Here is a 27,317-nt window from a genome sequence, read left to right as displayed (position 1 = left end):
AAGGGCACTGATTCCATTCTTGAGGCTCCACGCTCCTGACTTCATCCCCTCCTAAAAGCCCTACCTCCTAAAGCCATTACCTGGCAGATAAGGCTTTCAACGTGCAAATTTCGAAGTGACAAAAATATTCCCTCCATAGCAACACCAACTCATTGTGCTTTTTTCCACACTACCTCTAGGTATGGTTTCTAGTGGTAATAATACACGTGTCGTCAAAAATCTTGCAGTCCCTGCAGGCCTCCCTCTAAATGAGACAACATTTGCAGCCTTGCTAAAGAAGCAAGGATACAGCACGGGGCTTATAGGTAAGACACAAGAATCGGTGTGAGTCATTGATCATAAGGTAATAATGTCCTTTGTTCTACCCTTGATTTATGACTTTCTTGGAAACACTATTTCACAATGTCTACGTCCTGGCACAGTGGCCCTGCCTATAATCCCAGCACTTTGGGAGGCCAAGGTGGGAGGATCGCTGGAGGCCAGGAGTTTCAGACCAGCCTGGGCAACATAGAAAGTTTCCATCTCTAAAAATGTAAAATTAGCTGGGCACAGTGGCACGCATCTATGGTCCCAGGCACTTGGGAGACTAAGGTGGGAGGATTGCTTGTGCCAGGAGTTCTTTTTTTTTTTTCTTTTAAGACAGAATCTCGTGTTTCTGTGTGTACGATCTCAGCTCACTGCAGCCTCCACCTCCCGGGTTCAAGGGATTCCCGTTCCTCAGCCTCCTGAGTAGCTGGGACTACAGGCATGTGACACCACAACTGACTAAATTTGGTATTTTTGGTAGAGATGGGGTTTCATCATGTTGGCCAGGCTGGTCTCAAACTCCTGGCCTCCAGTGATCTGCCCACCTTGGCCTCCCAGTGCTGGGATTATGGGAGTTAACCAGCACACTCAGTCTGATTCTTCATACAGCCCAGTGATAGGAGATGTTTTAAAATGAATGTATTACAAGAATATAAAATTTGTCTGGCTCTGCATGCCTGCATAGTCTCTCACCATGTATCCCATCACCTGCCTCTTCGTTTCGTTAAAACTGGAACACATAGATTTTTTTCTCACTGCCAAAGATGATAAGAGTCCTCAGCCACCCAGCAGTTGGAGCTTCAACTACTACTCCTGTTTGGGAAGCCTGGATTTCAGCTGGCATGAGAATAAGATGCTATTTTAAATCCCTTCAATTTTCGTGACACATCTGCTGTTGATAAGAGAAGGCGGTCTCCCTGGGCTGCAGTGGGAGCATTGCCTCTCCTCTACCTACCCCGCAGGGACTGAGTTTGGTGAAAGCACAGGCATTCTTGATGGGGTCCTTATCACATACAGGAAGCAGTTAATATTCCTAGTAGATATACATTATCGCAGCCTCGGAGGGTTTGCTGAGCATCCACATGCTAGCAGGACTCACACACACCCTTTGGTGATCATTCAATGTGGTACATTTTACTGAATAAACCCCTTACTTCAGTTTTTAACAAGCGCCCCTAGGAGTTTCAGCCAGCCAGCTATTCATCTATCCACGCCGGGTCCATCCTCCATGATTTATCTATAGCTATCATTGGTCATCTCTCTGCCTCTCTTTCTCCATCCATCCATCCACCCATATATCTCTATGCATCCATCTATCTACGTGTCTATTAATCGATCCATCTTCTATCATTTATCTATCATCTGTATATCTATCTACCCATCATCTATCTATTCATCATCTATAATTTATTTATTCATCCACCCATTTATCTATCATATATCTATCTATCCATCTATCATCTATCCATCCATCCATGTATCCATCATATCTATCTATGTATTCATCTATCCACCCATATATCTCCACCTACCTATCCATCTCTTCACCTACTGAGCCACCCACCCATGTGTCCATCCATTCACCTACACATACATACATGCCCCATGTATCCATCCATCATTTGTTTCTATCATATTTATCACATCTATCTCTCTATTGATATTACATACACATATGTATACATAGATGTATACTCCATAATTTATTTTTATCCATCATACCCTATCTGTCTGTTCATCTCCCACAACACAGGTCTATTCATGCATCTGTCTAATCACCCACCCATCTATCATTCCATCCATCCACATACATGTATACATGCTCCATCTAGCCTTCGTCATTTATTTGAATCTGTCCTCTCCTACCCTCTCCTCTATCCTATCTATCTATCTATTTACCTACCTGCCTATCTACCTACCTTTGTATCTATTATATATTGATCCATCCATGCAGACACTCACTCTATCTCTATCATCTGTCTGCCTACCTTTCTCTCTACATATTATCTATCTGTCTGTCTATGTATCATCCGTATATATCTATGTATGCACCTATCCTTTCATCATATGTAACCTGCCTTGTCTCTATGATGTATCTATCTTTGTGGATATGGCTTTGTCTTCTCAGTGAATGGGAAAATGTCTAGTTCACGTCCTTGAAAGAAGATCATGATTTTGTTTTTCTCCCTTATTTTTTATCCTGTCCTGTTGCTCACAACTGGGCCTAAATTAAAACTTCCTCTATGAACTAAAGAAGAACAAAAAAAACGTGGCTAAGTGGAACTTGGATATTTTACACCAAGGAAATATCTCTGCCACTTTATTTGTGTGCCTTAGCTGGTTGTTTTCCGTGAAGAATGGTCACACGTTCTTTGCAATGTGCTGGCGTATGTTGACATATTGATGTGCAGATGTGTTTGTGTGTTTGGTTTTAGGCAAATGGCACCAAGGCCTGAACTGTGACTCCCGAAGTGACCACTGCCACCATCCATATAATTATGGGTTTGACTACTACTATGGCATGCCATACACTCTCATTGACAGCTGCTGGCCGGCCCCCTCTCGTAGCATGGAAATAGCCTTTGAGAGTCGGCTCTGGCTCTGCATACAGCTGGTTGCCATTGCTGTACTCACACTAACCTTTGGGAAACTGAGCGGCTGGGTCTCCGTTCCCTGGCTCCTGATCTTCTCCATGATTCTGTTTATTTTCCTCTTGGGCTATGCTTGGCTCTCCAGCTACACGTCCCGTTTATACTGGGACTGCCTCCTCATGCGGGAGCACGAGATCACAGAGCAGCCCATGAAGGCCGAACGAGCTGGATCCATTATGGTGAAGGAGGCGATTTCCTTTTTAGAAAGGTAAATGTAATAATTAAAAATACATGTAATAATGATAACGATCTCTTTTTTAAAAGGACTTACATAGATCAGTAGAGTGATTGTAGTTGATAATAAACTATTTTACAATTATAAATAGCTAAAAAAGAATAATTCAAATGGCACTAGCGTAAAGAAAACACAAATATTTAAGGTGATGGACAACCCAATTACACTGATTTGAAATAATAAGTCATTTTTAATAATTCTTTACAAATTATATGAATGTATTAAATCACAACACGTACCCTAAAACTATGCACATCTTTAATGCATTAATAAAAATAATAGGGGATGATGGTATAAAAATATTGAGTTAGGAAATGGAATGTTGCTAAATGGTGTAAAAAGCGTATTGAATACCAGCTGGTACCTAAAGAGACCGTGCCTTGCTTGGGTTTCTGTAACTAAAATCATGGCCTCTCTGTTGGCTCTGAAATTTGTATGTGGTCAGACCATGGAGGCAGACCCTAGTAACTCAAACTCACAAAATTTTTATGTGAATTTACAATGCACCTTGTCATCGTGTTAATTTACAACAGGAAATATATACATATACAATGTATATCTATATATACATACAATATATATGCATATATACCTATACATATACTATATATGTGTATATATAATATATTTTATAATATTTTTTTGGTTCCCTGATGTCTATAGATAGATATAGATATAGATAAATTTATAGATATTAGGGAATCAGACAAAAAAAGTAAGTCGTCCATTGCATTATGTCCCTGTCGTTAAAAAATCAAAAAAACCTACCTGGGGAAATGAAAATCAGAAGGCTTCTCTTTGAGTATGTGATATGTAAGGGCTATTTCATGAATTGGACGAGGTTAATGGTCAAAGGTGATTGTTATAAAAACTTTATGCCTCCAGAACAGAATGGCTGGAAATTTTCAAGGGTATCTATCCTCTTGTTGTTGGACCTTCTTTCTTTAAAAAAAAGTCGGTGGACACATTTTTCATTTGTTTTTTCCATATTGATTGAGGCTTAATCTTTACCAATAGCCATTCTAGGATCTGGATTTTCAGGATGTAAGGTATCTTGCGCACTCTGGTACACAGCTTTGTCCTTACTCTGTAGTCCAAGTGAAGGTAATAAAAATGTAGTCTGGCGTTGGGCGCGGTTGCTCACACCTGTAATCCCAGCACTCTGGGAGACCGAGGCGAGTGAATCATCTGAGGCCAGCCTGACCAACATGGTGAAACCTTGTCTCTATTAAAAATACAAACATTAGCTGGGAGGCTGAGGCAGGAGAAACGCTTGAACCGGGGAGACGCAGGTTGCAGTGAGCTGAGATCACACCATTGCACTCCAGCCTGGGCAACAGAGGGAGACTCTGTCTTAAAAAAAAAAAAGCTGACTGGGAGTAATAAGTCCATATTTGCTCTGTAGATGAAACTGAATGCTTGGTGTCACTTAGGGAAAATCCTTTTTTCCCTGGTACATTTCCAAATGGGCAGAGTTCTATGAATTTTCACAGAAAGAACATCAATATGCTGCAAGTTAGCACCAACCACTCTGAAAGTGTAAGATAAGCAATCCTATTCTCTTTTGTCTGCCAGTTTGAATCTCCAAACATTATCACACATTTCACCTATGACTCTATGTTAGTGCTTGAAGAACAGATCCTATTGTTCACCAAAGCCTCTGTCGAGTTTCAGAAGTTTCATATGATCCACAGTAACATGATATTGAGTGGAAAAAACCATGGTGAACAGGAAATGCAAAGACTTGGACAATGTGACAATAAGCTCATGGCTTAGGCTCATGAACACTAGAAACTATTTTTATCTGGATTCTCAGTGTATGAATCTCCTACAGTTACTGTAACAAATCACTATAGGGCTGAGTACAGTGGCTCGCACCTGTCATTCCAGCACTTTGGAAGGCTGAGATAAGTGGATCACTTGAGTCCTGTTGAGCTTGAGACCAGTCAAGACAACACAGGGAGACCATATCTCTACAAAAAAAAATAATAAATAAAAATAGCTGGATATGGTGGCATGCATCTATAGTCACAGCTGCCCAGGAGGCTGAAGTGTGAGGATTAACTGAGCCGGGGATTTTGAGGCTGCAGTGAACCGTGATTGCACCACTGCACTCCAGTCTGGGCAACAGAGTGAGGTCCTGTCTCAAAAAAAAGTACCACAAAAGTAGTGGCCTAATGCAACGCGAATGTATTATCCTACTGTTCTTGATGCCAAAAATCCAAAATTAACCTCGTGAGCTAAAATCATGACGTTGGTGGGGCTAGTTACTTCTGGGGATTCTAGGGGAGAATCTGTTTTCTGTCTCCTCTAGTTTCCTGAAGCTGCCTGCATTCCTTAGTTTGTAAGGTTTTGTTTTCTGACTCAGACCCCTCTGTGTCTCTCTTATGAAAGGACCTTTCTGATTCCACTGGATCCACCCAGATAATCCAGATAATCACCTCATCTCACAATCATTAATTCATTCCCATCTGCAAAAACTTTTACCATGTAATATCACATATTCACAGGTTTTGGGAATTAGGGTGTAGCTGTCTTTCAAATGGGACATTATTCAGGTGATCACTTTGACTATGACTCTTTATTCTGGCAGCTTAGTTTGGGTTGCAAACTATTTAATTTTAAATCTTTAATGTTCAGAGTTGTGCTTCCTCTGTAGGCTCTGGGGAGGATTCTTCCTGCCCCTCCCCACTCCTGGTGGCTCCAGGCATCCCTGGGCTTGTGGCTCCATCACTCCAGTCTGTGCTTCATCTGCATATGGCCTTTCCCTCTGTGTCTGTGTCTCGTCTTAAGTCTCTTATAAGGACAATGGTCATTGGATTTAGTGCCCATCCTAATTCCAGGGTGACCTCATCTTCAATTCCTTAACTAATGGCCTCTGCAAAGGTCCTTATATCCAAATAAGGTCTCATTTCAAGTTCTGGGCTTTAAATATGTGGACCTATCTTTCTGGAGGCTACTATTCAATCTACTACAATTGTATCCAGTTTCTTCTGGAGGTTCTAGGGGAGGATCCTTTCTGCCTCCTCCAGCTCCTGGTGGCTCCAGACGTCCTTTGCCTGGTGGTCACATTACTCCATTTCCACATGACCTTTACTTCTGTGATTGTGTCTCCTCTTCTCTTCCAGGGACAACCTTACTGAATTTGGGATTCATCCTAATCTAAAATGATCGCCTCTTAACTAATTAAATCTCCAGAGGCCCCATTTCCAAATAAGGTCCCATTCTGAGGTTTCAAGTGAACATGAATTCTGAGGGGTCACTGTTCAAGACACCATGACACAAGTCTTGTTTTTTAAATTCATTTATTTTTCTTTTTTTATATTTTGATATCTCATCAGAGCAAAAATTTCCCAACAAATGGCATTTGTGGTGTGTACTTCCCTGGGTAGCTGGGGACTTACCATTCATGCAGATGGATTATCAAAATTAGAAGTGGGTCAGTCTAGTTCCCTGTATCCTTACGTGAGAACCTACAGTGTGCAAATGCCAAGACATTCGTGTTTGTACTGGCCTATGGCTCATGAAACTCTTGATCTTGCTAAGAAATGACTTCCATACCACTATCTCTTGATGTCTCTCAGGGTGTGACTATAGTTTGAGGCTTCATGAACAGTGAGAACATCAATCAAACAGAGCTATATTTGACTTTTTGCACTCTCATGATATGGGAGGTCTGTGTTGGCTTGCAGTATATTCTACAGCTGTCCTGGCATCTGAGAATCAAAAGAACTGTGATGGTGTCACAGGACTACCAGGTTCATATGCCTGCTGCACAGTAACATACCAATACACTGAGATAGCAGGGTTTACAGCAGAGAAAGAGTTTAATAATTTCAGGACAATTAGTGCAAACATGAGAGGAGACCTCAAATCCATCTTTTTTTGAGGCAGAGTCTCACTCTATTGCCCAGGCTGGAGTGCAGTGGTGCAATCTCAGCTCACTGCAACTTCTGCCTCCTGGGTTCAGCAATTCTCCCACCTCAGCCTCCCCAGTAGTTGGGATTATAGGAGCCCACCATCATGCCTGACTACTTTTTATACTTTTAGTAGAGACAGGATTTCACCATGTTGGCCAGGCTGGTCTCGAACTACTAACCTCGGGTGACCTGCCTGCTTCAGCCTCCCAAAGTTCTGTGATTACATGTGTGTGCCACTGTGCCTGGTCTCAAATCTATCTTTCCAAGGAGTTCTGGGCTGGGTTTTTTAGGGAAATCATGGAGAGTCTTGGGGTCACTGATAGGTTGGGGTAAGAGGGAATTAAATCATCAGAATATGGAAATGGCATGCTTTGTTATGTCAGCTTCTCATAGGGTCCCTTAGAGCACCTGACATCAGTGGTTTCCCTGGTATGCAGGACCTGAAAGGTTACCGCAAATGGAAAACTTAACATATCATAATGTTACGTTATCATACTGTAACAGGGTCTATGTGATTCTAGGACAAATAGGTACCAAACTAGTAGGAAGACATAGATTAGAGAGCAAACCGACCTCAGGGTCAAAGATGAGCATGCTGCAAACTTAGTTCATTTTGTTTCTCCCCCTCCCTTCCTCTCTGATTGACTTTATGAAGTTTATAGAGACTGTTTCAGTAGCATCACCAAAGGGATTGGGGAGCAGTTGAGGTGCTAGAGGATCTTGGAATCCATTTCATGCAGGATGGAGCCCTTGGGTGGACCCACTCTGTCTTCTGCAGCATGGAGAAGAAGGAAAGATGTCATGTTTGTGAGAAGCCAAAACACATTGTTTTTCACATTCATAGATGTTGAAAATTCACAAGTAGTGTCACTGATGTCTTCTCAGGTACCGTAAGGGACCATTCCTCCTCTTCTTCTCCTTTCTTCACGTACACGTACCTCTCCCCACCACGGACGATTTCATTGGCACCAGCAAGCATGGCTTATATGGGGACAATGTGGAAGAGATGGACTTCATGGTAGGTAAGTCACAGGACCTAAGTGGACAGAAACTTACGTGTTCTGATAGTACAGGACACCTGAAAACTGCTCTTGGTCAACCTGGAGAGTGAATCGAATTATGCCCATGGGACAGGGTTGATCTGAGACGTAAATGAGCTAATAGTTGCAATCAATTGAGAAAGTCAGCAAAATACCATATGCATTTCCTCTCCTTTCTTTGCATGCCATCGCTTATTAACTGGGGTCTTTGTCTACTTGACTGCATCTTCAGTGCTGGCCAGACCACAAATTAGACCTTCTTTTTAAAATTTTCAACTTTTATTTTAGATTCAGGGAGTACATGTGCAGATTTGTTATCTGGGTGTATTATGTGATGCTGAGGTTTAAGGTATGATCAAACCCTTCACCCAGTCACTAAGCATAGCACCCAATAGTTAGTTTTTCAACCCTTGCTCCCTCCGTCCTTCACCCCTCTAGAAGTCCACAGTATCTATTGTTCTGATCTGTGTGTTCATGTATACTTGATGCTACACTCCCACTTATTCTGTTTTGTTTTTAAAAATAAATTTTATTGTGTATATTTAAGATTCACAAGGTGATGTTAGAAGATACATGTAGATGGCAAAATGATTACTACAGTGAAGCAAATGCTTAGGTAATAGTAATACAGTAAGCAAACGTATCTATCATCTCACATAGTTACTTTTTTGTGACGGGATCAGCTAAAATCTATTTAACAAAAATCCAGCTGAACACAGCGGCTCAGGTCTGTAATCCCAGCACTTTGGGAGGCTGAGGCAGGAGGATCATTTGAGCCCAGGAGTTTGAGACCAGCCTGGACAACATAGTGAGACCCTGTCTCTATAAAAATGCAAAAATTAGCTGGGTGTGATGGCATGCACCTGTAGTCCCAGGTACTCAGGAGACTAAAGCAGGAGGATTGCTTGAGCCCATAAACTGAGGCTGCAGTGAGCCACGATCGCGCCACTGCACTCCAGTCTGGGTGACAGTAGCTCTCACTTATAAGTGAGAACGTGCAGTATTTGGTTTCCTATTGTCCACCACCTGCATCTATGTTACTGCAAAGGATATGATCTTGTTCCTTTTTATGGCCGTGTAGTATTCCATGGTGTATATGTGCCACATTTTCTTTATCCAGTCCACTGTTGATAGGTGCCTAGGTTGATTTACGTCTTTGCTGTTGTGAATACTGCTGTGATGAACATATGAATTCACATGTGTTTTTTTTTTTTTTTTTTTTTTTGAGACAGAGTCTTGCTCTGTCGCCAGGCTGGAGTGCAGGGGCACAATCTCGGCTCACTGCAAACTCTGCCTCCTGGGTTCAAGTGATTCTTCCGCCTCAGCCTCCCGAGTAGCTGGGACTACAGGTGTGTGCCAAACGCCCAGCTAATTTTTGTATTGTTTTTAAGTAGAGATGGGGTTTCACCATGTTGGCCAGGATGGTCTCGATCTCTTGACCTCGTGATCCACCCGCCTTGGCTTCCCAAAGTGCTGGGATTACAGGCATGAACCACCACTCCAGGCCCTTTTTTTTTTTTTTTTGAGGCAAGACCTTCCTCTGTCACTCAGGCCGAAGTGCAATGACGTGATCTCAGTTCACTGCAAACTCTGCTTTGTGGGGTCAAGCGATTCTTCTGCCTCAGCCTCTTGAGTACCTGGAACTATAGACACATGCTACTGCACCCGGCTAATTTTTGTGTTTTTTATAGAGGCAAGGTTTTTTCATGTTGCCAAGGCTGCTCTTGAACTCCTGGGCTCAGGTAAATGTACCTGCCTTGGCCTCTCAAAGCGCTGGGATTACAGGTGTGAGTCACTGCACCCAGCCCACATATCTTTTTGATAGAAAGAGAAATCATATCTTTAGACTCTTTAGTGACATAGCCAACCTTTATTGCAGGTCTGTTGAGCACCAAGATCTTAGTTGGGGTTGGGGACTAACTGGTAAGTCAGAATCCAGAACCCTCATAAACTCATCTTGTAGAGAGAACAATGTAAATGTGATTTCCTAGGATTTACATGGTAAATATATTGATTAGCAAAATGGCTTCAATTTTCCAACATTAATGAAAAAAAAATCGTGAGTGAGACTCACATATGTGCGGGACACAAATTTAAAGTACAATATTTTCCAGATATAGGTATTGTGAAATATATGTCACTAAATCGAAAGATACTTTGGAAAATTAAGCCTGGCAAAAGCAAAGCCAATTTGCATAGTCTTAAACACATAAAAATATAAAATATTTAAAAATATAAATAATATTCAAACCAAATGCATGCACACGAATAGATGTTCATGTAGGTATAAGTGTGTATGTCTGTCTGTAGTGTTTGTGTGCATATCTATAGAAACAGATAGATGACTGACAGAGATAGATGATGGATAGATAGATGATAGATAGATAGATAAATAGATAATGGATTGATAGATAGCCCAATAGTATAATTAGTTACATACATAGAAATATATTAGCTAAATATATAAATATATTAGCTATATATAAAAATATATTACTTATATATATATATATAAAGTCTACAGTGTTTCTCTGTTGGATATATGCACCAAAATTAAGACCTTTGCTTTGTGTTAAACGTATTGCATTTCAAGACACAATGGATCACCAGCTACTATTCATTATAGCTCCAATATCAATAACCAAATATTTAGAAATAATTTTTCAAGCAGTAAATGAGTATCTTGAAGCTGACTCATGAAAGAAAACTTGAATACATAGAAGGGAAGAGTGGATAGTATAAACGTATTTGTTATTTCAGAGTTAACACTGAAGGCTAAGCTAGCTCTGATTAGAGCATTAATTTCTATTCTCTGGGGAGTGGTCATTATAGAGGTAATGATGAAATACACACTGAATAAACTGATAGGAAATAAAGTTTCCAGAAACAGGTGATCAGAAAGTCTTTGGTAGAAAACATCAAGAAACTCTTCTGCGATCATAAGAAATGCTATCAAAAAGAAAAGTACAAAAATTAAAACACAGAAATATGAGATTTGACTTTTGGATCAATGAAGCAGAAAATAATAGCCTTAGAGTAGGTCCGGGAAAGAGAAGGACATTACATTAGGCACAATAAGGTTTTTAAGTCAAGGTGGCAGGGGTGAAACGTGTTGGGGAAAGTTTGTGTTATGAGTTGACTTATGTCTCCCCAAAAAGATATGTTCAAGTCATAACCCAAGGTACGTGAGCATGGGATCTTATTTGGAAATAGGGTCTTTGCATATGGAATCAACTTAAGATGAGGTCATTGGGGGTGGGTCCTAATCCAATATGGTGAATTAGGATGAGGCTGCTACAAGCCAAGGAAGGCTAAGGACTGATGCCAGCTGTCCAAAGCGAGGAAGAGGTAAGGAAAGAGCCTCCCCTAGGAACTTTAGAGAGAGAGTGACCCTGCCAGCACCTTGATTTTGAACATCTGGCCTCCAGAACTGTGAGAGAATAAATGTTCACTGTTTTAAGCCACCTCATTTGCACTAATGTGTTTCAGCAGCCCAAGGGAATTTGCAGAGTTGGTTTAGGAAAAACCATTACTAATTCAGCTAGCATGCTTTTCCATACACATCAAGGACATTGAATGAAACAAAACAAAATCTAGAAGAAGCTATAAGCAGTAAATTTACATCTGGTTGAGGTTTAGTGTTAGATAGAAAAAGGTTATGTGATAAATAGCATGACTAAAGGCCCTTTGCAAACTGAGGAGAAATTAGCAACAACATGGCATTGTTTTAACTCCTTAACAAATAAAGAGTTCTTATATATCAATAATGGAAACACATAATTCCTCCCAAAAATATCAGCAAAAGCTAAACATCTTTTACAGATTAAAAGTACAAATGTCAGAGTGGACACAGGAGGAAACCCATGATCATTCATAATTTACCATAATCACCTATCAAACATTAGACACTAATGAGGATTGAGAAAATAAACTACTTTAATGCCAAAAGTTGTTCATTATGGCATTTTAAATTATGGCGAAGTAGGGAAATTAACCAAAATAGTGAACAACAGTACAATGGTTAAACACTTATCATCATTTGATTAAGTGGTATCTTCCAGTTTTCTCCACTGTAAAGTTACTTATTTTCTCATTACTTATTAAATTGAAATTATTAACTATTTTATGGGAGATACTTTGAGAGGAAGCCAATGTCTTGGTTCTTATCAAACTTTCAGTGCCAGGTTTAGCATCCATTGATCATTTTCTCTTGGCTCAATTTTCCATGTGATTTTTGCTAAAAGTATGGTGGTAATTTTTTTGAGATATTTAAAAATATAAATTCTTTCTTAGTCTTGTCCTTACCTGTGTGTCTGGGCTCTAGAAAATTTCTAAGATATAGTACTTTAGGAATGTTAATGTAATGTTATCTGAGATAACCAACAGGGGAACACACAGAATTAGACACATTTGCGACTAATGAGTTTTTCCATAATTATGCATAATACAGACTGGGTTTGGGAACTGTAGGAATTTGGCTATTTTCTTATAAAAATGATTGGAAATGTGGTTTATTTTGAGTATGTTCCTCCTCTTTTAACTTGCCCATTGAATCTAATTCTCCCCATCCAGTCATCCTATTCTCTATTTAAAATATCAAATACGAAGGGAAGTGAAAATGGTTAAAGAATTACTTACCTAAATCATCTGCAAGGTTATACCAAATCAATTGTGTGAACCCAACAGTGGGAGTGTGTTATTCCTGCCTCTGTCTCCCCAAACTCTGTAACAATGTTTGCTTTCTGTGAGCAGAGACACATCAGTCAGAATGCCACCACGGTCCTCCTTTTCATATCCAGTGGGAAAAAAGGGATTTCTCTGTTTAATATTTTTATTCTGCATGAAGGAAATGATAAGGAGAATTTGCACTTTTAATTGATATTAGTAGCAACTGATGTTCATTTGTATTGCCATAATTTTTTCTTAAAGCAGTTCATCTTTTATTTCTCACAGATTTTGGACTCTGATTTTTTTTGTTGTTTTATTTTGTTTGTTTGTTTGTTTTTGAGATGGAGTCTTGCTCTGCCACCCAGGCTGCAGTGGTGCAGTCTCTGCTCACTGCAACCTCCATCTCCTGGGTTTAAGCAATTATTTGCCTCAGCTTCCCGAGTAGCTGGGATTACAGGCATGTGCCACCACGCCCAGCTAATTTTTGTGTTTTTAGTAGAGATGGGGTTTCACCATCTTGACCAGACTGGTCTTAAACTCCTGACCTCATGATTCACCCGCCTCAGCCTCCCAAGAGCTGCAATTACAGGTGTGAGTCATCGGCCCAGCCTCTCAGTTTTTTTCTCTTTCAATGGTTTGTCAATTTAAACTGTTAATACACATTCCTTTTCTTTTGTGGCTTTTGACATAGTAAGGGTCACACCATGCTTGTTTTCCTTTACATAGCTCATGCCCATTTGACTTAGGGGTGAAATATTTCATAGTGTCATTATTTTTACTTGTCTCTTTTATATTATTTTAGGCAAGATTCTTGATGCTATAGATGAGTTTGGCCTAAGGAATGACACCCTCGTCTACTTTACATCAGACCACGGAGGGCATTTGGAGGCTAGGCGAGGGCATGCCCAACTTGGTGGATGGAACGGAATATACAAAGGTGAGGAGAGCAACTCATGCATGTGATCTGGTGGTGAATAAGCTTTTTGATGGTTGTTATAATTAAAGCCCACGACACAAAGGAATGAGGCATGAAAAACTGAACGAGTTTGTTTAATTTGACTCTTAGTAAAATGAAGTATTGAACCAAGGTCAAGAAAATTGGTCTTCTATTTGTTAACGTTTCTGTGGAAAGAAGCCATGTATGTAGAGGGAGCATCTAGAAATATGCCTTTCTGACAACCCTACAAAATTATGAGGAGTTAGCACAAGCAGATGCCTTTACGAGGTTTTTAAAGGGATATCTACTTATTAATTCCATTTATGAGACTATTGAGAGATTAAATAAGGGAGCATGTGGTTCCCAGAGAACAGAGATCAGAAGCCAGGGATCCTTCACTGTTAAGAAGCCTTTGATGCTCTCTTCCAAGGATATAGTATAGCACAGAAAGTGGCCAAGCCCATCTTGGGTTTTACTATTAAATTCACATATACTGATTTTATGTCTGGGTGTAACATTTAGTCCACAAAATAGGTCCATAAGCTACTACATTGGCCAGCTCTATAACATGTAGCCTGATGTTATAAGAATATTATTTTCATCTGTGGAATAAGGATTAAAAAAAGGAAAAGAAAAAAAAGAAAATTATTTGGAAAATGTCAAGTATGTTTTATCATATGTCTTGGGAGAGATTTAATTTCTAGAGGAAAATATATTGTTATTCATGTAACTACAGATTCCACAGTCTTGGATTCAGTAGGAAATTATAATTTCCATATGAATGAGGTAAAGGCCCTGCCTCCATCTTGCAGAGGGTGTGAATGTGTGCTCTTAGAGCCTGTACCACTGAAATGTGCATTTAGGACCCAAAACAAATCCTTAGTGGAAATTGTTGTTATAGACATTCTATTTTTAAAAAAATAATTTAATAGCTTTGGGGATACATGTGTTTTTTTGTTACATGGGTAAGTTCTTTAGTGGTGATTTCTGAGATTTTAGTGCACCCATCACCCGAGTATGTACGCTGTACCCAATATGTAGCGTTGTTTTTTCTCAGCCCCCTCTCAATCATCCCCCAAAGTCCCCAGAGCCCATTATATCATTCTTATGGCTTTGCATTCTTGTAGCTTAGCTCCTACTTACAAGTGAGAACATAGGACATTTGGTTTTCCAATCCTGAGTTACTTCACTCAGAATAATGGCCTCCAGCTCCATCCAAGTTACTGCAATAGACATTATTTCATTTCTTTTTACAGTTGAGTAGAATTCCATGATGTACAAGCACCACATTTTCTTTATCCACCTGTTGGTTGATGGGTATTTAGTCTGGTTCCATATCTTTGGAACTGAGAATTATGGTGCTGTAAACATGTGTGTGCATGTTAAGACATTCTATGTTTGCTTATGAGAGCTATTTTTAAAAATTTTTAATTTTTCAGCACACCATGACATAATGTAAAGTCTACTCTGATTAATTTAATAAAATGAGTCCATTAACACAGGAAGGTGGTCTCTTCTAATTTGCCCCTGGAAATCCTGGTGTATGCCTGTCATCTTGGTATAATTAAGACAACTTTCTGCTTTTATTCTCAATAATACCTTGATGTGGACAACAAATTATCATATGCCCATAGTACTCCATTTATTTTCAGGGTGTTGGGATCAACAATGAGAAAAACAGGCAGAAACCCTTGTCTTCATAGAGTTTATACCCTATTGGAGGGAGGCACACCAGAAAATAAAATAAATAATGTGATATATTAGAAAGTGGCAGTAAATATGAAAAAACATGAGAATAAAGAATTCTGGGTTGGGGCTGCTGTATGAGATTAAATATTCAGGCATGCCTCATTGAGGTTACTGTGAGCTCCATAACCTTGGGGGCTGGATACAAGAAAAAATGTTAATTTAAAAAAATATAGGAAGTTACTTTGAGCAAAGGTATGAGGGAGATTGTAAATGAAGTAGATGTATATTTGATAAAAGAATATTTTAAGTAGAGAAAATTGCCATGCGAATAGAGTGTAAATGTCCAAGATTACGTATGTTTAGTTATTTAATCAAAAACCTATCAGCAGCACAGGAAAATATAATTCTGTGGATGTGCACTACTTACCCCACCAGTACTCTACAAACAGTAGACACTATACAAATGTGATCTCTTTTGATACTAGCTTACATTTTAAATACATTCCATGCAGTGACTAGTTTAACTAGCCACAATAATTGGATGTAATTGCATTGTCTTGTAGGTGGAAAAGGCATGGGGGGCTGGGAAGGTGGAATCCGCGTCCCAGGAATTGTTCGATGGCCTGGAAAGATACCAGCTGGACAGTTTATTAAGGAAGCTACAAGTTTGATGGATATTTTACCAACTCTCGCATCAGTGTCAGGAGGAAGTCCCCCTCAGGACAGGTGATGTCATATAAACTGTTAACAACAACTTTTCACTCTTCTTCCTTCTCAGAAGATTCAGAACAAGGAGACTGACTCTATCCTGGCAGACCCACTTTTTCCCTAAAGCGTACACAGCTTTACCTTCACATATGACTGTCTATTCAGCATCCTTCATAAGCCAGAGACCAGACTTTTCTTTTTTTCTATTGAGATAAAATATACATATATAATTTACCATCGTTACCATTTTTCAGGATACAGTTCAGTGGTAATAAACATATTTATGTTCTTTTTTCCCTTCATCGTCCCCTCATCTCTCCCCTTCCTGACCTCTGGTCACCACTAATCTGCTTTCTAGCTTCCTAAGATTTAGTGTTTTTTTTTAGCTCCCACATTGAGTGCGAAGATGTGATGTTTGCTTTTTTCTGGCCTTGGCTTATTTCACTTAACATAACAGCCATCAGTTCCATTCATATTGCTGCAAATGACAGGAATTCTTTCTTTTTTAGGAGTGAATAGTATTCCCTTGTGTATATATAGCACTTTCAAAAAAATGAATTTGTCTGCCAGTGGGCACTTAGGTTGATTCCATAGCTTGGCTATTGTGAAGAGTGCTGTGATAAACATGGAAATGCAGATATCCCTTTGATCTGTTGATTTCTTTTCTTTTGGGTACGTACCAAGTAGTTGGATTTCTGGATCACATGGTAGCTCCAGTTTTGGTTTTCCGAGGAACATCCATATTGTCAGAGACCAGTCTTAGATACGAATCTAATGTGGCCCGTCTTAGATACTTTAACATTTTCAGCTGGGAGAAAGATGGAGACAGGAAGCTTTGGAGATGAAGGCATGGTAGGTAAAACTCACTCATCTCCGTAAGAAAGGGGAAAATAATCCTAGTCTCTGGTGTGTAAGTTCTGGAAGACTGTGAAGAAGGTAAGATGTTTGAGAGTGCTTTGAACTCTATCATGAATACTTTGAATTTCATCAAGAGAAGATTCTTCATACTACATTGCACCATTCCCCGGCAGCAGCAAACCTAGATAGGTTTGCTGCCGATTTACTGACAGTTCATTGGGTACAGCTCTGCAAGGGAGGCCAGGCAGGTCAGACACAACTACGTCTCTCCTCCAAGCCCACAGAGTTCTTGTAATAGTTCTTTCTTCATGTAACAAAGCTAATCTATTTCTGAAGAAAAATAGGATAAATTTCAATGTTAATTAAAAACAAAAAGATCCCCCATATATATATGTGTGTGTGTGTGTGTGTGTGTGTATATAAAATAAGATGTATGGTACAGCTATCCTTTCCTGCCTGCTACCATGATTCCACTAGCCATAGGCTAATATATATGTGTGTGTGTATATATATACATATGTGTATAATGTATATATATGTGTGTATATGTATATATGTGTGTGTGTGTGTGTGTGTATATATATATATATATAATATATATGAGCAAGTTCTTGCTCTGTTGCCCAGACTGGAGTGCAGTGGTACAGTCATATCTCACTACAACCTCTATCTCTTAGGCTCAAGAGATCCTACCACCTCAGCCTTCTGAGCAGCTGGGACCATGGGCATGCACCACCACACCTGATCGGTTTTTTCATTTTTGTAGGAATGGGGTCTTGATATGTCTCCCAGGCTGGTCTCTAGCCCCTGGCCTCCAGCAATCCTCCTGCCTCAACCTCCCAAAGTGCTGGGTTTACAGACATGAACCACCATAATTGGCACCCCCCTTTTCTTACTTGCTTTAGCCAGTAAGGGAATTTATTGAGAATTTATGTAAAATAATAACAGAATAAAGATTCCTTCTACTTTGAAAAAAGAGTATTCATCAGTTTGAACTAAATAATACATTTCCAAATACTTATATAGTAGTTTAGCACTGATGCCAATTTTTTAAGTTACTAAGCCAATCATAATCATAAAAATAATTTTCCAAGATGTGAGTGAAATGCACTGAGTTCGGGATATTGGTAAGACTATATTTGGACTTACAAAGTGCTGAGGAGAATCTCAATCTCATGGAATATTGGTCTGTGGATGCCGATTAGGATTTGCCTTCATAGGAATTATTTGATTTTTAGGCCAGGCACAGTGGCTCACACCTGTAATGCCAGCACTTTGGGAGGCTGAGGCAGGTGGATTCCTTGAGCTCAGGAGTCTGAGAACAGCCTGAGCAACATGGTGAAACCCCTTTTCTACAAAAAAAATACAAAAACTATCCAGGTATAGTGGTGCATACCAGTAGTACCAGCTACTCAAGAGGCTGAAGTGGGAGGATTGCTTAAGTCTGGGAAGGTCAAGGCTTCAGTGAGCTATGTTCCTGCCACTGCACTCCACCCTGGGCAACAGAATGCGACCCTGTCTCCCAAAAAAAGGAAAGAATTTGATTTTGATTTTGATTTTGATTTTGTCAGAATAAGCTCTAAAAATATTACATCTTAATTCCCATTCCCTCTGCATTTGACTTCACACTTCAATGGGAAACAAAGGTGAATCACTGCAATGATTCTAGAAGATTCTAGAAGATGTGAATGCTTTGCTGAAACTGCAAGTCACTCCATTTTGCTGGAAGTCTCTAGAAGTTTTTATTATATCAAGAAAAAAGCAGATCTGTCAGATGTGTCAAAGCTCATAAGAAAAAGAAGGTTGCCCCTATCCAGCAAAGGAAGCTTAGACGGTTTTAGCCAGTGAAGGCAATTACTTTGGATTCGTAGAGAAAACCAGTGTATTTTATTACAGATAAAAACCTGTGTGTTTTTGCTGCTACTTAATTATTCATATAAAGACCAAAAAAATATTGACCAGGGTGAAAGACAGCTTTAAAATATAAGACAAAGAAACTAAGGCTATATTTTATATTTTTCAAAAATTTTTGTGATAAATTTTTATATTTTCTCCCCTCCGTCTCCAAAAGCAAAAGCTAGCTACAGATGGTACTAATACAGAAAGAAAAATATTTTAGAAGTCATGGTTACCTACTGAAAAACAAACTATGGAGAACTAATTAAGGCACCCCCCCAAATTTGCCTTTCTAATATTTAAAAAAAAATGTTTGATGCTAGTAGATATTTGTATCAATGCACTAAGGCTGGAATTTATTTTATAATTTTAAGGACTCAACATTAGATAAAGATGCTTTTATTTTCTGCCTGAAAAGAAGTTAGGCATTGATGATGCGAACACAGGAAAGAAATGTTTTATTTTTTATTTTTATTTATTTTATTTTTGAGATGGAGTCTCAGTCTGTTGCCCAGGCTGGAGTGCAGTGGCACAATCTCAGCTCACTGCAACCTCTGCCTCCCTGGTTCAAGTCATTCTCATGCCTCAGCCTCTCAAGTAGCTGGGACTACAGGCACCCACCACCACGCCTGGATAATTTTTGCGTTTCTTGTAGAGATGGGTTTTCACCATGTTGACCAGGCTTGTCTTGAACTCCTGACCTCAAGTGATCCTCCCTCCTTGGCCTCTCAAAGTATTGAGATTTACAGGCATGAGCTATCATGCCTAGCCTCCCCAAAAATATTTTAAAAATCACTGTGAGGTTATTGCAAAAAGAACCTATCAAAAAAAAAAAAAAACTATGGAGAAGCCCCAGCTTCCCTGTTCTACCATTTAGAAATAGTTGTTTGAAGAAGTCTGTCGCTCCACATGGCCCAACAGCCTGTTAGGGAGAAGGGAGATGTCCAGGCACAATCTTGTTACATTGTGTGAAGGTGGAGGGCAACTGCTGCCGAGCTCCAGCCATTGTGCTGACCTTAAAAAGAAGAATGAGTCGATCAGGGTTCACTCACCACTCCAGTGCATTCTGCTCCATGAGATTACACGCTTATTTGGTTCCCTAACCAAATGAGGGTTATGAGTTTGATGTCCTCCGTAAGATGTATAGTACAGCGGTCCTTTCCTGCCTGCAACCATGACTCCACTAGCCACAGGCTAAGTTCTCAGAGGATGCGCCATCTTTGTAGTTAAATAGGAAGTGGAAGAAAATCATGAAAATGACTAAGGCATTGTGGTGGGAGACCTAACCTCAGCTTCACACACAGGTTGGTGTGCCGGGTACTACTCATCAGGTTGATTTTTTGGTTATTTCTACACTCGGTTCTCCCAAGCCTCTTTATTTGAATTTATGACGTTGCTGGCATGTGCGCTGACCCGTTAAATACGTCCTTGCTAATAGAGAATAAAGAACAAACAGCAAATTTACAGCATCAGATTCACTGTCTATGACACCAGCAGAGTGAGGGCCTGTGGACACCTGTATCCTGTCTCCTTCAGTCTCTGACACAACGAAATCAACAAGAAGAACTCAAAAGCGGCTCTCACCTGTACAGAAATGAAGGATGCTAATACTATAAAAGCCAATGGAGTAGAAGAAAATAGTCATACCTCTGTATCCAAAGTTTCTGCATCTGCAAATTCAATCAACTGCGATCAAAAATATTTCATAGGGTTTTCTAGAATAAAGAACCTAAAATATCCTAAAATTTTTTGAAGAAGAAAATAGTTTGAAGACTCACTACATAATTCCAAAATGTACTATAAAGCCAGATATAAGGGTTTCAACAGGTCAATGGGATAGGGGAGTCCAGAAATTGATCAATATGTGTATACTGCTTTTCACCAAATGCCCAGAATAATTCCGTAGAGATAGAACTGTCTTTCAATACATGACACTAGAACAACTGGGCATCTAATGCAAGAAAAATAAATCTCAACCTATACCTGACACCACATTAGAAAATTAACTCGATTTGGACCATAAGCCTAAATGTAATCCTGAAGCTATACAACTTCTAGGTGAAAAAATAGGAGAAAATCCTATGAACTATTTTTGATCTGCAGTTGACTGAATTCACAGATGCAGAACCTTTGAACCTGGAGCAGTGGCTCACGCCTGTAATCCCAGCACTTTGGGAGGCCAAGGTGGACGGATCACTTGAGCTCAGGAGTTCCAGACCAGCCTGGCCAACATGGCGAAACCCCATCTCTACTGAAAATACAACAATTAGCCGGACATGGTGGCAGGCATATGTAATTCCAGCTACTTGGGAGGCCAAAGCATGAGAATGGCTTGAACTCAGGAGGCAGAGATTGCAGTGAGTCAAGATCACGCCACTTGCACTGCAGCCTGGGCGACAGAGTGAGACTCTCCCTCAAAAAAAAAAAAAAGAACCTCTGGATACAGAGGGATGATTATTTTCTTCCTTGGCTTGTCTTTTTCTTTTCTTTTAAACGTTTTCTTTTTTAATTTTACTTTAAGTTCTGGGATACATGTACTGAACTTGCAGGTTTGTTACATAGGTATACATGTGTGGTTTGCTGCACCTATCAACCCGTCATCTAGATATTAGGACTCACATACGTTAGGTATTTGTCCTAATGCTTTAAATGTTTTTATTAGTATTTAATATTTTGATTTCCTTTCTTCCTATTCCCCACTAATGGACTGAAGTCACATGTTTCTTGACATTGACATTTGGAAAGCAGAAGTTTTACATTTCGATAGTGGCTAATTTATCCTTTTTTCTTTTATAACTTCTGATTTTTGTGGTAAAACTTAAAAAATATTTTCTTATCAAAAGATCATCGTGATTTTCTCCAGTGTCTTCATTTAGAAGTTTTCTAGTTTTGGGTTTACATTTAGGTTTATGGTCCACATTGAGTTAATTTTTTCATGTGATTTCAGGTATAGGTTGGGATTTATTTTCCTTGCATTTGGATATCCAATTTTTCTACTGTCATTTATTGAAAGACTGAATTATTTTGAGCATTTGTCAAAAAACAATATACGTATTGGTCAATTCCTGGACTCTCCTATTGCACTGATTCATTGAAACCCTTATATGAATACTACACTGTCTCAATTACTCAATTACTTTATAGTAAATTTGGGAATTATGAAGTGAGTCTTCAAACTATTTTCTTCTTAAAAAAATTTTAAACCATTCTAGGATCTTTATTTTCCCATGTGTATTTTAGAATAAGTTTCTTCATTTCAACATAGACCTTTCTGGAATTGTGACTGAGATTGCATTAAATCTATAGATCAATTTGCAGAAAATATATGTCTTAAAAAAATTTGAATCTTCCAATCAGTAAATATATTGTTCATTTCTTCATTTATTCCTCTTATTAGGTGCTTTGTGGCTTTTCTCATACAAAATTTTCACATAAAAATGCTCTCCCTGGCCAGGCGTGGTGGTTCACACCTGTAATCCCAGCACTTTGGGAGGCCAAAGCGGGTGGATTGCCTGAGCTCAGGAGTTTGAGACTAGCCTGGGCAACACAGTGAAACCCTGTCTCTACTAACATACAAAAAATTAGCCAGGCGTGGTGGCATGCACCTGTAGTTCCAGCTGCTCTGGAGGATGAGGCAGGAGAATTGCAAGAACCTAGGAGGCAGAGGTTGCAGTGAGCCGAGATCGTGCCACTGCTCTCCAGCCTGGCTGACAGAGTGAGACTCCATCTCAAAAAAAAAAAAAAAAAAAAAAGAAAAAAAAAATGCTATTCCTAAATACTTCATGCTTTCTCATGTTATGGTACATGATACTTTTTAAATAATGTCATTCCCAGCCATTAGTTGCAAATATATAGGCATTTTTAAAAGTTGGTGTTGTATTGTGTGATCTTGCTAATCTTATTATTTCTGGTAGGTTTTTGGTGGTAATTAATATAGGAAATCATTGTATCTGATAGTAAATATAATTTTATTTCTTTAAAAATCCTTTTTAGGCCAGGCGCAGTGGCTCATGCCTGTATTCACAGCACTTTGGGAAGTCGAGGTAGACAGATCACCTGAGGTCAGGAGTTCGAGACTGGCCTGATCAACCTGGTCTCCGCTAAAAATACAAAATTAGCCAGGCATGATGGCACACGCCTGTAATCGCAGCTACACAGGAGGCTGAGGCAGGAGAGTCACTTGAACCTGGGAGGCAGAGGTTGTGGTGAGCCAAGACTGTGCCACTGCACTCCAGCTTGGGTGACAAGAGCAAAACTTCGTCTCCAAAAAAAATTAATAATACTTATCTGGGATGTATTATTATGTGTTTCTTTACAAAGCAGGTTTTATTATTATTACTTTCTAATATAAGGCACAAGATATATTTTCTAATGCGAAATTTTAAAATTCATTTTAGTTTAGATTCAGGGGCCCATGTGCAGGTTTGTTACGTGGTTGTTTGTGTGATGCTGAGGTTTCTATGAAACTCGTTATTCAGATAGTGAACATAGTACCCAGCAGGTAGTTTTTCAACCCTTCCTTCTCCCTCCCTCCCCCTTCGTGGGGCCCCCAGAGTCTAATGCTCCCATCTTTCTGTTCATGTGTACCCGATATTTAGCTCCCACTTGTAAGTGAGAACATCGTGTTTGGTTTTCTGTTTCTCCGTCTGTTTACTCCATTTCTCATATAAAATTAGACGTATATGACTTTTTAGCGATTTCTTTTTCAAAGGGTAGCAATACAATTGCAAATGAAGTTCAGATTTATGAAACTGCCACCAACTGCTGAGCTGTGGAGAGCCTCTGTGTCACAACCAAGGAGATGTGATCTTTTCGCCTTTGAAGCATGCATTGTCACACTCCTGGGTCTCAACATTTCACGATCAAAGCTTAGCTTTCTTGTCTTGCCCACTTGAGTGTCATCTCCCAGAGAGCACGCATGAGTTCACCTGACGACTCAGCACGCTGTCCTCTGGGCCTGAGGCATGGCACCGTCTGCACCCAGTACCCTTCAGGCAGCCTGGGAGCCAGCGTCCCTTCTCCCACTTCTCCTTACCTGCACTGTCTGTGTCTCTGCAGGATCATTGACGGCAGAGACCTCATGCCCTTGCTGCAGGGCAACATCAGGCACTCGGAACATGAGTTTCTGTTCCACTACTGCAGCTCCTACCTGCATGCCGTGCGGTGGATCCCCAAGGACGACAGTGAGTGCTCAGCCCGTGCCTTCCTGTTCCCTGCCAGGAGCAGGGTCACGCAGGTGTATCCCGAGCGCGCTCTTCCTCTACTCCCTGGACCAGTCATTTCATTCCAGGGCTATCACTGAACACATGTTTTTGGAAAAGTTTCTCAGAATTGATCTTTTGCAGAAAGGCAGGCGGGGGTAATGGAGATACTAATTGGTTTCATCTAATATCTCAGCAGATGCACATACATGAAAACTTCACGTTGTGCATGGAAAATCTATACACTTTTTACTTCTCAATGGCACCTTAATAAAGAAAAGATATGTATAAAATAATTCCATGGACATAAAATTTACCCAAAAAGTCAGGGAGACACTTTTAAGAAACAGACATTTTTAGCCGGTTATGGTGGCTCACGCCTATAATCCCAGCACTTTGGGAGGCCAAGGCAGGCAGATCACTTGAGGCCAGGAGTTCGGGACCAGCCTGGCCAACATGGTGAAACCCCGTCTCTGCTAAAAATACAAAAATTAGCTGGATGTGCTGATGCACTCCTGTAGTCCCAGCTACTCGGGAGGCGGAGGCAGGAGAATTGCTTGAACACGGGAGGCAGAGGTTGCAGTGAGCTGAAATCACACTATTACTCTCCAGCCTGGAAGACAGAGCGAGACTCTGTCTCAAACAAAAACAAAACCAAAATATATATACGTACATTTTTAGAGACAGGAGTGATATCTGCTGGAAAGTGTGTGGATCATTTTCCCAGGGGACTCTAACCTTCTCATTTTGTTGTAAGGATTGCATAATATTTAACATTGACCTGTGGGCAGAAGGAAACACAAGAAACAGACTTGAGAAGACAGAAGAAGACAAGAGCAGTCAGCACTTTGGGTGCATGTCTCTGATGTGCTTTGCTTTTTTTTTTTTTTTTGGAGATAAAAAAAACACTTACTGAATATCTTCTAAAGGCAGGTTATTTTGTAGGCATAAGTGGTCATGGTTAAACTTTCATGTATAAAAATCAATTCTAGGCAGACTAAAGATAATATTTAAGATTAAAAGTGCTAGAAGAACATGAGTTTATGACCCAGAACTTATAAGTGTTTTTTTGTAATTTTTAATTTTTAAAAATTGACACATACATAATAATATGCACATATTGCACATGAAAATGAGGGTATGTAGTGATGTTTTGAGATACGCAATGCATAGCGATCAGATTCGAATAATTGGCACATCCGTCATCTCAAACATGCATCATCTCTTTGTGTTGGGAACATTGACTAGCCTCCTTTTAGCTGCTTGTACCTATGTAACTTATTATTGTTAGCTATAGTCATTCTACAGCGTTAGAACAGGGGTCCCTAACTTTTTTGGCACCAGAGACCAGTTTTGTGGAAGACAATTTTTCTGCAGGCTGGGATGGGGGATGGCATCAGAATGATTCAAGTGCATGACATGTATTGTGCACTTTAGTTCTATTATTGTTTCGTTGTATTATATAATGAAATGATTCTGCAACTCATCATCATGTAGAATCCATGGGAGCCCTCAGCTTGCCTTCCTGCAGCTAAGCGGTCCCATCTGGGGTGATAGGAGACAGTGACAGATCATCAGGCATTAGATTCTCATAAGGAGTGTGCAGACTAGATCTCTTCCACGCACGTGCAGTTTACAACGGAGTTCGTGCTCTTATGAGAATCTAATGCCGCGACTGATCTGACAGAAGGCAGAGCTCAGCCAGTGATGCAAACCATGGCTGTCAATACAGATGACGCTTCACTCTCTCACCCCACCATTCACCTCTTGCTGCGTGACCCGGTTCTTAACAGGCCACGAACAGGTACCAGTCCGTGGCCTGGGGATTGGGGACCCCTGCTGTAAAGCACTAGAACTTCTTCCTTTGATTTGGCTGAAATGTGCATCATTTAACAAATCTTTCTTTTCTCCTCCAGGTGGCGCAGTTTGGAAGGCTCACTACGTGACCCCGATATTCCAACCACCATCTTCTGGTGGCTGCTATGTCACCTCATTATGCCAATGTTTCGGAGAACAGGTTACCTATCACAACCCCCCTCTGCTCTTCGATCTCTCCAGGGACCCCTCGGAGTCCACACCCCTGACACCTGACACAGAGCCCCTCTACGATGTTGTGATTAAAAAGGTGGCCACCGCCCTGAAGGAACACCAGGAAACCATCATGCCCGTGACCTACCAACTCGCAGAACTGAATCAGGCCAGGAAGTGGCTGACTCCTTGCTGTGGGGTGTTCCCATTTTGTCTGTGTGACAAGGAAGGGGAACTCTCAGCCCCAATGCTAAGGAGAAGACATAATTACAATCAGGTTACCAAAGGTCAGTAACTTTGGTGCCTTCAAGTTTGCAGGGAGTGCATTTAAGAGCCAATAAATTCATCTACCACTCCAGATTATGAAAGGCATACTGCTTATTCCACTTGCTGCTAACTTTTTTTCCTGTGGATAAATGTTGATCGAAATTTGTTTTATTTCCTGAAAGTTTGTAATTTATTAATTCTCTTGTAAAAATCCACAGGATGGCTGCTGATCACGTCACTGCAGAATTGCTACTTCTTCTGTTCTTCACCTAATCCCCACCTTGCCCGTCACCAGCATCACCAATGGCCTTTGCAGTCTCCTGACTTTCTTTATTCTGTTCTTTCCTTGAGGTCTTTTTCTTCTCATATGGGCTGTGTCTTGCAAGTCCATGTTTGGGCTCATTGTTCCTTGCATAATCCAACATTTTTAATCATGCCAAAACCAGTTGTCTTGCCACCACTAAAATGAGTTCTGAACATGAATACAAAGAGGACATCCTGGCTGGGTGCAGGGGCTCATTCCTGTAATCCCAGCACTTTGGGAGGCTGAGGTGGGTTTATCACTTGAGGCCAGGAGTTCGAGACCAGCCTGGCCAACATCATGAAACCCCATCTCTGCTAAAAATACAAAAATTAGCCAGGTGTGGTGACACATGGCCATAATCCCAGCTACTTGGGAGGCTGAGACAGAATCACTTGAATTTGGGAGGTGGATGTTGTAGTGAGCCGAGATCGTGCCACTGCACTCCAGCCTTGGTGACAGAGCAAGACTCCATTTCTCAAACAAACAAATAAAACACGAAAAACAAAACAAAACAAACCAACCAGGACATCCTCTGTGGTCTTGTCCATTTGGGCGAGTTTTTCCTGAATTTCTGTCTTAGGTCCTGTTGCCTTCCTGTGGTGATGAACA

At 40.2% G+C, this 27,317-nt stretch overlaps 1 protein-coding gene across 5 annotated transcripts in view; it reads left to right on the top strand.

The window, feature by feature from the left end:
* ARSF (arylsulfatase F) overlaps window positions 1-26,575 on the top strand; it is a 37,766-nt gene extending 11,191 nt beyond the window's left edge. For all 5 annotated transcript variants that reach the window (XM_032267770.1, XM_032267767.1, XM_032267769.1 and 2 more), the window contains 7 exons: window positions 180-305; window positions 2,742-3,165; window positions 7,998-8,134; window positions 13,623-13,757; window positions 16,010-16,172; window positions 23,967-24,091; window positions 26,026-26,575. In XM_032267770.1, coding sequence (XP_032123661.1) covers window positions 180-305; window positions 2,742-3,165; window positions 7,998-8,134; window positions 13,623-13,757; window positions 16,010-16,172; window positions 23,967-24,091; window positions 26,026-26,432 — 1,517 coding nt within the window. In that variant the 3' untranslated portion in view covers window positions 26,433-26,575. The remainder of the gene's footprint in view (window positions 1-179; window positions 306-2,741; window positions 3,166-7,997; window positions 8,135-13,622; window positions 13,758-16,009; window positions 16,173-23,966; window positions 24,092-26,025) is intronic.
* The last annotated feature ends 742 nt before the right edge of the window (window positions 26,576-27,317 follow it).

This window comes from Sapajus apella, unplaced genomic scaffold, assembly GCF_009761245.1.
Source record: "Sapajus apella isolate SASKATOON/1434 unplaced genomic scaffold, GSC_monkey_1.0 scaffold172, whole genome shotgun sequence".
Taxonomy (NCBI): Eukaryota; Metazoa; Chordata; class Mammalia; order Primates; family Cebidae; genus Sapajus; species Sapajus apella.
This window is presented reverse-complemented; position numbering and strand designations above follow the sequence as displayed.